This window comes from Watersipora subatra, chromosome 2 (assembly GCF_963576615.1).
Source record: "Watersipora subatra chromosome 2, tzWatSuba1.1, whole genome shotgun sequence".
Classification (NCBI taxonomy): Eukaryota; Metazoa; Bryozoa; class Gymnolaemata; order Cheilostomatida; family Watersiporidae; genus Watersipora; species Watersipora subatra.
This window is the reverse complement of record NC_088709.1, coordinates 8,216,686-8,227,251: the sequence shown is the minus strand read 5'-3', so window position 1 is coordinate 8,227,251 and position 10,566 is coordinate 8,216,686. Positions and strand designations below refer to the sequence as shown.

Here is a 10,566-nt window from a genome sequence, read left to right as displayed (position 1 = left end):
GCAAAAGTACTTATTGGGATACGGACCGTACGGCAAACATGAATGAACTACTCCCAATTAGAACTATTTTGTTTTACAAGGGTTTTTATGAAACTCATCTCTTCGATTGCTAGTATGCCTCAGTTTGGACAAGCTTTCTAGTAGCCTAACTACAAAAAGTAGCTATAAAAATTGGCATTGTGTTCAGCAATCAAACTTTGTGATAAGCCAGCAGGCCTATTTTTAATGGAAAATAGAAACCTAAAAGATTTGCTTGAAAATTTTTTACCAATATCAAAATGGCTATAAGTGCAGCTAATGTTAAGTTCTGTAAATTTAAAATATACTAACAAAAGCTAAGCAGGTTTTTTGCCTTTTGAAAAAAATATTTATGCGTAATTTAAAACTAGGTAATATTTGGAGCCTGGCTGTGAAAGTATTAACAATACACCAAATGTCGAAAATAATGCACCAAATAAAAACTAGTGGATTTGAAGGAAACTGTAAACACAGCAGATTTTTTATGCTCTGTTTCAAGTTCCTTTTCACTATGAGGATATTCATGGAACTCACTTGCTATTGATTGTGTTTAAAAGTGGTTCGTAATGACCTAGACATGTATTCATAAACATCAAGCATTATACGTTTATCGATAAAACTAAAACTACTTCATTCAACTCTATACTCAGATAGCCATTAGCATCTGAAGACAAGTATTTTCAAGGCCTGTATAACAATAACAAAATATGCATTGAATGTTATTAAACCCATGCTAGTTATATTTAGATGATGTTTCTATTTCTTACCTATTTAACTGGCAGTCCTCTACAAGAGTTTACCAACAGCATTGCATCCCCATATAGTCATACGTTGACATACAAGCCTAATGTTTTCCAGAACTGAGCTCTTATGTGATGTTATCATATCTCAAAGCATTAGTTAGGTTACTCTTATAAAGGTCAAGTCTCACCAGTTACCAGTTTATTATAAATCTGCAAGTTTATAAGTTTTACTAAAATAATAATCTATCAAATGCTACACATGTATATATATACATATATATATATATATATATATCTACTATATAAACGGCAATCGTTGTCTGTCTGCGCGTTTGATTGAGTGTCCGCCTTATAGAGTACCGTACCTTTCAGACTATCAGAGGCGTATCTAGGGTATCTAGGGCGCATTAAAGGGAATCTCCAGTTAGTGCGCCTCTATACATAACCTACTCATCGTTTGTCGTTGTCACACAAAAATGACGTAATAATTTAAACTCGGATGGCTTTCTTTTAGCTTCATGACACGCGATGCTTTTTTGTCCTCGACGTATTAGGGCTAATTTGTTTTCGGCAAAACGATATCGACAACAGACTCTCTCGATATTAGAATTTGGCGATCAAATTTTATTAACTTTATAAATCACGATGCCGTTTTTGTGAACCTCTATTTCTGGCTTTTCTTAAGGTTTAATTGCTAAATCGCTGTTAAGGTCACTACTTTTCACGCGGACAATTGTATTATCTCGAGCGGGAATACCGGGAATACCATCTAGATTCTCTCACCTCCGATCAGACAAAGACACTTCAATATTTTATTTTTACATAACATATCGTCGTACCGGTATCGTCGTATTCAGAGTTTTGATTGATAGCTGTTGGTGAAACACAAACTTTTTATACACACACTTTTATGCATGAATTGTAATTATTAATTCTACATATTCACAAATTTTATTTTGTTTCCTCAGTTCGTACTAATTGTACCATTACCGAATCATCTCATATTGTAATCCTAGCAAAACAGGCTCTATTTAGCTATTACTTGCTAATTATTTCACTGTTACATCTAAACCTTTTTATAGTCGTTTTATTTTTAAATTTTATTTGACCTGCATGGAACATTTTTCTCATGATATGAAGTTTGAAAGTTACAGTTGTTTGACAAAGTTTATTTTTACAGTTGTTTTTATTTTCTCATTGTTTCAACTAGAGATGCCCCGATTCTAATTTCACCAGCCGATTCGATATACCGATTCTTAATGACAAATAATCCGATTCAGATTCTTTTGTGTTGCATAGATAGTTGCTTATTTTTTATGCAAGTATAAATATAATGCAAAGAAAATATAAATATTAATGTATTTATTTGTTTGTATTTATGAAAAAAGATATACATGTATATATATTCACATACTGACATACCGTGCATCTAATAACAAAACAGTCCATGTTTCTTGAAATATGTTATTATTAATGGTAATTACAGTTAGTGGTACAGTTTTCTCTGTGATAATGAAGTCTCTTTTCTACTGCTGAACGAACTGCTGCGCCTGTACAAGTCTAAAGCAAATAAATGCGTCTTTTAATTACCGTTAGTGATTCAATTATCTCAGTGAGACGTCTTTATCTTCTATCACTATCGATGTAGCCAGTCGTACTGAAGGGCTCGCACGCTACTGATGATGGAGGGCAGGCTAAACACCGATAAGCCACTGAGGTTATTTTATGCAACACAAACGATACATCATATTGTCAGGATCAAGAGAGAGATAGATAACTTTATGCATCAACTGCTCAAATTACATTCGCAATGCTAGTAAATAGAAACATTACACCGCATTCTTGTTGCTCGTTATGGTTCTCTTGTTTGTGATTGGCTGCAACAAATCATATCACTGTAATTGGGAAATACCGCACTTGGTGATTACGTCCTGACTAAAGCCAAAATATTAGGCAGCTGTGTGGATGTTTATTAGGCTATAGACATGAAATATATTGTGTGGCAGGCTCGGAAATCATTAGATAAAAGCAAGGAACTTGCAGCTGATGATTTGTTATTAAAGTAGCAGGCTAAAATACAGGTTTCTGGTAAATAGTTGATATGTAAAAAGTATCTGAAGTGTCCGATTTTTTAAGAAAAGATCGGCCGATACCGATTCAGATACTTAATACCCATATCGGCAACGATACCGATTCCGATATTGAAATCGGGGCAAGTCTAGTTTCAACTACACAAAACACTTTTCTCATGATACCTTACCTATCATGTTTTCTCATGTTACCTATGTAGTTTGAATGTTAGAATGGCAAATGTTGTTATATATGTTAAATACAAATAGATTTTCTGTGCAAAGACTTTTTTATTACCCGGGTACATGTACAGCTTATGGTGTAAAATGTTGAAAAAATACTTTACCGAAGTTGTTTTTTCACCCTGGAGCGGATTAAAATTTACATTATTTTATTTTAATGGGAAAAATTGTTTCGGATTTCGAACAGCTCGGTTTATGAACTACCTTCTGGAACTGAGTATGTTTGAGAACTGAGGTTCCACTATACGTTATTAAAAGATATAGCTCACTGAAAGTTTTGAAATTTTAAATTTACATTGGTTTGAAAACCTTTACAGTTGTTTTATTTTCTCTCTTAATTTATTTCAACTACACAAAACACTTCTTTCATGATATGCAGTTTGAAAGTTAGAATGGCAAATGTTGTTATATGTTAAATACAAATCAACTTTCTGTGCAAAAACTCTTTTTACTACCCGGGCAACGCTGGGTAGCACAGCTAGGCTTGGGGCTGTGGTGTCACTCGGGGATGCGTGAGAGACATTTTTTGCCCCGAGTACAGCGAGAGTCTCCTGGCGCGGCTTTTCGGATAAAAGAGTTGGCGAGTGCAAGGCGATTGATTGCAAAGTGATTGAGTGCTAGGCGATTGGTTGCGAGACGATTGGTTGCGAGTGCAAGGTGATTGATTGCAAGGCGAGTGCAAGGCGACTGATTGCGAGTGCGAGGCGATTGATTGCGAGGCGAGTGGGAGGTGATTGCGAGGCGATTGATTGCGAGGCGATTGATTGCGAGGCGATTGATTGCGAGGCGATTGATTGTGAGGAAAGTGCAAGGCAATTGATTGCAAGGCGAGTGCAAGAACGCGATTGTCAACTGCTCGGCGGGTAAAGACTGGTCAGCCGAGGCAAGGGCTCAGCGGCAGAAGTGCGCCATCGTCAACTGCAAATATAAACGAGGGTGAACAGATGCATGAATCTAGACACATGAATCTAGGATATTTACTAGATTTTACACGCATCTAGCTGTAAGACACATTGTAGATTTCCATTGTTTTCCCCAACATTGACATGTATATGTACATGCATTCTCTGATCAGTGTTGTATTTGTGTCTATTTTATATATCTTTATTGGTAAATATCGAATATGCTGCGATAACACAAGTACGAGCATTTAATATAAGCGCGTGTACTCTGTAACTGCCGGAAAATGATCCGTGCACATGCGTCAACCACAAGTATAAAAGATAAGATAACCGCTAAGCATGTACGGTAAGATAACTATGAAATGTAGACGAATGTATAGTGTGAGAGAAGATGACTCTTAATTATATACAACGATCAGGCCAACAATTTCAGTAGACTGCATATTTGGAGTTGTTTTACAGTATGAAAGACAACTCTCAATAAACATTATGCTGCAGGTGAAACTGTTCCTGTAGACGGGTAATGCTGCTAGTATATATATGTATATATATATATATATATTCAAGAACAAGTGACATAAATAAGCCATAATTATAATACATGCAGAAAGAAAGACTAACATTTTTGAAACAAATATTTTCATCATTTGATCAGCAAGTTTCCGGTTGAGTGTTACGTTCGTATGGAACCTATCAAAACCTAGCTGTTCCATACCTTCCACTGTGTCTGCTAATTCAAACTCTTTTTCTGCGCTGCTGAGCTAATATATATTAGCGTCCAAACGAGTTTTTAACCGAGCAAAAATTTTCCCTGTTACAATCTGAAAACTTGGTGCGAAAATAATAATAAACTTTTTAGCCAGATGCATGCTTAGCACAAGTCATCCAAAGCATCCTAATTGCTAAAACATTTTTCACATACTTGGAACTATCGAGACTGTGTTAAACAATGAACTACTTTTATAGTTATATTTTTGCGCCTGATACTGTTATTAACGATTTCTATGGTGTTGAAATCAGAGTTTAACCAAAACAGTTTGGAAAACAGACTTGAATACAGACAGAAACAAAGAACGAATTAATTATTATTGATGTAATCAAGCCGTTATTAGCACATTTTTGTGAAAACGTTTCTGCTGATCATTTGCTGTTATAGATCTGTAAAGATTAAGAATGTCAAATAGTATCGATCAAATAGAAGTGGCATTCAATTAACAGGTGGTGCTCTATTTTTCAACCCTTCTCCCATTGTGGTGCTCAAATAGAGGTGGCGTTCAAATAAAGCTGGCATTCAAATACAGGTTTTACGGTATTTACTAAGGCTGTTTTTGTAATAATATATTTTTACTTTGATGTTTGCTATCATCTGGTCTGATACAAGTTAAATAGTTATCTCTTGATTTACAAGTGGATTCTATTCATAAAAGCCATGATTAATGTAATACGAGAACATGGTTTTTACGTAATCTGGTTTTATGCTTTTTGCTTCTTTAGATAAACCGATCTTTCATACAACTTCTGTCATGAAAGCTTTGGAGGTAACTTCACTCCCAATAACAGATGGTTTGAGTGACAGTCTTTATCCAACTGGTAAGTAGAGATTTTTATCAAATTATGTATATGATGACCGCTCTTAAGGATTTTAGTATTATGTATTCATGTCTATAACCATGTTCTGTGTACCCAGTTGCTATTTATCAATCTAATCTGTAGCCATGTTTATTATTGTTATCTTCTCTATTTTTTATTTCTTCTTCAGCCATGTTCTCTATAAACTTGCCTACTATTATTATTATTTCCTTTATAGCCATGTTTACTATAGCTATGTTCCCAGTAAACATGTTTTATATTCCCATATCTGGTATAACCGTTCCTGCTATAGCCATGGTTATTATAACTTCATACTATTCTATTATGATGCTTTAACCAGCAAGTTTAGAGCAAACATTTCTATTTAGGGCTTTTCTTCATACATATAGATTTATTATAACTCTGTTTGTAGGTAATAAACTATCATTACATTGCATTGTAGATATTGAGGTTAAGGTAGAACCTGGTGATTCACCATTCAATGCAGACAGTGATCAAGGTAATTATGTTGGAAGGCTTTTACATAGTAACCATGACATCTTATTGCATATACCAAAAGCTTGTTATTATCATTCTCTTTAGATGAGCTCTCATATTTATTGTAGGAGTTGCAGAAGTGAAAACAGAACCAGGATTTGAAGGTGCTGAGAATCTTTACCCTACTGGTTAGTTTAAGATTTATTAAGGAATAGTGATAATTGCTGTTGACCAGCTCTGATATCAGGTTCTGATATGATAATTATCATTGTTTGGACAGTTGGAAGTCTGGGGAAGGAAAGTCTGAAGAAGTGTGGATTGACTGTATTAAGTTACAAGGTTATAAATAAGCACAAAGAAAGAATTAGGAAAAAGTCTGAAGTTGAAGAGTTTGAAGATTTTCAAAAAAATGGTTATCTTTAACTGTAAAATGCACTCAGAGTTTTTGGTCACATATATATGTTCTATAAAAAATTTGACTTTTATTCATGTGCACAAGCTGTTTATATTGTAGACATTGAAGTTTATGCAGGCCCAGAAAGCCCTTCGGCCAACGTACACAATGATGGAGGTAAGTATGACATTGGTTTAATTGATATAATAACAGATACCTGTAGCATCGCTGATACATACTTTAACCCCACAATTTTTTTCCTTTTTCTGAATAATCTCAACGGTTTTATAGACCATGATTGCGATAGTTTTACAATAAGTTGATGGGGAGCACACATATTTGACATTCATTTTCAACGATTTTCTCATTCTTTCCAAACAGCGAAGTCTATTCTGCAAAGTAAAACTTATAACAAACATATTATGTGTCATCAATAAAGCAAAACAACGAAATATTTTTGCTATTATAAATTGGCTGTTCAAAATTAAATTAGTAAATTACCTGTATTTAGTAAAAGTAAATTACCTGTTCATCGTCAATTCGTACCCAAGGGGTCATGGTCAGGATAAAAGAAAACATTCGACGATACTCCAACTCCGTGACATTGAGATTGATAGACCGACGATGGAACACCTGTACCAATCGATCGCCTTTAAATGTTTATGAACATTCGAGCAGATATCCTATTCTCCGTTTTGTCGACATATCTGGTGATCTATCACAACAAACTAGAATGTCATGGAAGTTTTATATATACCCTAGGACACTTATATTTCGCTAGTATTTAGTTTCGTGAGTAGCACACAGAGTAAACTTTCGCTGCAACATAATTTCGCGGATCTGATGAGTGCGAAAATATAGTGATGTGAAAATAAATGCAATAGAACAAACATAATTGGGTTCCTCAGGTTCAGTTCACTAGTAAAAAATTTTTCAATCTGGGACTAGTTTGTATTTGTAAACCGCGGGTAGAAATGTGTGGGCGAGATCGACAATGCAACTCGATCGCTTGCTGCTATTTGTTTCTTGGACTATCAATGACGTCTAGATCCTTGTCCTTGCCGCCGTGACTGATGTGGCACCAATATTATATCTCAAGTATTTATAGCACGCGGTGGCCATGGCGCAAGGTTGTTATTGTTTTTGGTTGGTAATAAAATTCATCGTTACAATAATTATTATTCCATTTTATGACTTTCCCTACCAGACTTTCATCTTCATCAGTTACAAATTCAGTGACTAAACTACTATCATCATCTTCCTTGTTTGTCTTGGCTTTTCCACAAGCCCGTATTCCCTGGGGCGGCTGGCCAGCTGAGCCGCCCCAACTTTTTAGGAATCTTTGGCGGCTAAGTATAGTCAAACTCGGAGAACTTGCCCTCGAATAAAATGTAAAATTTTATCACGAACACTTGGTTAACTCGAACGGATTTGTTTGGTCCGTTCCCACATAATGATAAACTGCTTTAGATAACTCGAGCTCAACATCATTAACTCGAACAGTTAGTTGCCCAACAGCTACGAGAACGGTTTTTATCGCTGTAGAATATCACTTTATTCCAAGCCGTAGAGATAAACGTTAACTTTTAATAGTTCTTGGGCGTCATTATTATCATCATTATTATCATCATCGGCAAAATACTTTTGTTAACGATTTTTATAAAGGTTTGCAAAAGGTCAAGTTTTACCAAACATCCGTTTGGCAATGGCCCAACGAAAGCGTAAAAGCCTTCGGATGAACTAAAAATAAAATCTTGATCTTTGTTGAAATGCTCAAAAGAAAAAAGATGTCTTTTTTCTGAGCGTTTTAACTGCGGTCAAGTTTAGCCTATTTTAATCTGAAAACGTCCTAGCAGTCACATCACCTAAAACAAACAAATATCAAATAATAGAAAAAATGTGTATACTTTTCAATAAAATCTTTCAAAACTTTACGTGAGATGCCCGGTTGAGGCCCTACATGAAAGAAACTTGTTGAGGGGGCTGATACCGCCCCTTCAAACCCCCAGATGTCCATAACTAGTCGCCTAACATTAGCTGCCCCAATTTGCAACCAGGGAATACAGGCCTGCTTTTCCTAAAGAACTTGTTATCTCGATTTGCTTTGCCACGCTGCTCAGTCGGCGTATTAGCTATAATGAGTTTAGCAGAAATTGCCCAATGAGCCCAACCACACACAAAGGTTACCTGCATTTCTAATATGACGATTTTATTGTGGATATCAATGAACCAAACTATTTAATTTCGCGTTTTCGCTTGTTCGTATTGATAGTTTAGTTTCGCTCATGAATTTTTCGCGAGATGAATGACTCCGCGAAAATGCGAAAGTTAGATGACGCGAATACATAAGTATCCTAGGGTAATAGATAAAATGCTATACGCACATCGTTTTTTTAATCGCAAGTGTGGCGAGATAGATTAGCATTCAAATCGAGCTTGAAAACTCGCCCGACTTGACACTACATTATATGGAACTTTTTATGTAATACGAAGCAAAAACTTCACAGTTTTTTATGTTATCTGGAATTTACGTTAAAGGAGCTACTGTACTTAAAAACCTCCTACGTTTACTTAACTTTAGTAAACTTATGCTAGTTGAGCGCAAGTACATCCCTGATGAAACAGTGCTGTTTATATCAACTTATTCATCAAGGATGGGTAGACTTGAGTAGTACATAAAAAATATTTTGTACCAAAACACATCTAGAGGGTGCTATCGTTACTGGACTATATCAAGACTGTAGCTACATAAGATGACTACATGACAATACTTTGGTGTGTGGCGCTTCAGAGTCTGTGCGCCAAAAAACCGTCCAAAAGGTTCTACAATATTCGTGTTGTAGCTTTCCTGTCCTGAAGTGTAAAGGAAAGTTTGTCATATTTATCAATCCTCTGTTTTAGAGTAGAAGTCATAATCTTCCTTTAGTCTTCATGATGGGTCTTACATTTTATGGTGAATAAGCATTTTCTCGCATTATAGGTGAATATCGTGGACTGAGATCCTTTCAAAGGCAACAAAAATGGACAACCAGTCTAAAGACAAAGATAAAAGTCCCTATTGCAAAGACACCTTTTCAGTGTAAGATGTGCAGTCATAGCTTTACTCAGCGAAGTCATCTAACATCGCACATGAGAACTCATACTCAAGAGAAGTCATTTCAATGTACGATATGTAATAGGAGGTTTACTTGTCCAAGTCATCTGACAATTCACATGAGAACTCACACTGGAGAGAAACCATTTCCATGTATGATATGCAGTAGAAGCTTTACTCGTCGCAGTAATCTAACCACGCACATGAGAACTCATACTAAGGAAAAACCGTACCATTGTAAGATTTGCAGTAGTAAGTTTGCTTATCAAGGTAGTCTCGTGGACCACATGAGGAAACACACTGGAGAGAAGCCATTTCAGTGTAAAATATGCAGTCGCAGCTTCACTTGGCGCAGTAATCTAACTAAACACATGAGAATTCATGCTAAGACAAAACCATTTCAATGTGAGACATGCAGTGGGAGCTTTGCTTGCCGCAGCAATCTAACTAAACACATGAGAACTCATACTAAGGAAAAACCGTTCCATTGTAAGATTTGCAGTAGTAAGTTTGCTTATCGAGGTAGTCTCGTGGACCACATGAGGAAACACAATGGAGAGAAGCCATATCAGTGTAAAATATGCAGTCGCAGTTTCACTCAGCGTGGTAATCTAACTAGACACACGAGAATTCATACTAAGGAAAAACCATTCCAATGCAATATTTGCTGTAGTAGCTTTGCTCAACAACACAATTTAACCAGACACATGAGGATTCATACCAGAGAGAAGCCACTTCAAAGTAAGATATGCAGTAGCAGTTTTTCATTTCAAACTTATCTAACAAGTCACCTAAAGAAGCACACTGGTGAAAAGTCATTTAATTGAGAGATTTGCAGTAGAAACTTTGCTCGACGGTCCAATTTAGATAGTCACATGAGTAGTCACACTTGGGAAACACCATACTAATCTAAGATTTGCAATATTAGCTTTGCAATATTAGTTTTGCTCAATGGTCACAAGACATAGACTCTTACCTTAGAGAATTCCTTTTATTGTAAGATGTTATGTTTCTGCATAGAAGCAATTAAATAGAG

At 35.8% G+C, this 10,566-nt stretch overlaps 1 protein-coding gene across 1 annotated transcript; it reads left to right on the top strand.

Annotated features, from left to right (window-relative positions):
- The first annotated feature begins 5,498 nt into the window (after positions 1–5,498).
- Positions 5,499–10,357, top strand: LOC137387916 (zinc finger protein OZF-like). The gene is made up of 6 exons (XM_068074429.1): positions 5,499–5,565; positions 6,008–6,064; positions 6,171–6,230; positions 6,323–6,454; positions 6,557–6,613; positions 9,417–10,357. The coding sequence occupies exons 1-6, from the start codon at positions 5,499–5,501 to the stop codon at positions 10,355–10,357; spliced, it is 1,314 nt and encodes a 437-aa protein (XP_067930530.1).
- The last annotated feature ends 209 nt before the right edge of the window (positions 10,358–10,566 follow it).

Excerpts from the sequence above, each read along its gene's own strand:
- LOC137387916 (XM_068074429.1), top strand. The coding sequence starts at position 5,499 with ATGAAAGCTTTGGAGGTAACTTCACTCCCAATAACAGATGGTTTGAGT. Across the intron at positions 5,566-6,007 it reads TGACAGTCTTTATCCAACTG|ATATTGAGGTTAAGGTAGAA; the intron begins GTAAGTAGAGAT and ends ATTGCATTGTAG. Across the intron at positions 6,065-6,170 it reads CAATGCAGACAGTGATCAAG|GAGTTGCAGAAGTGAAAACA; the intron begins GTAATTATGTTG and ends TATTTATTGTAG.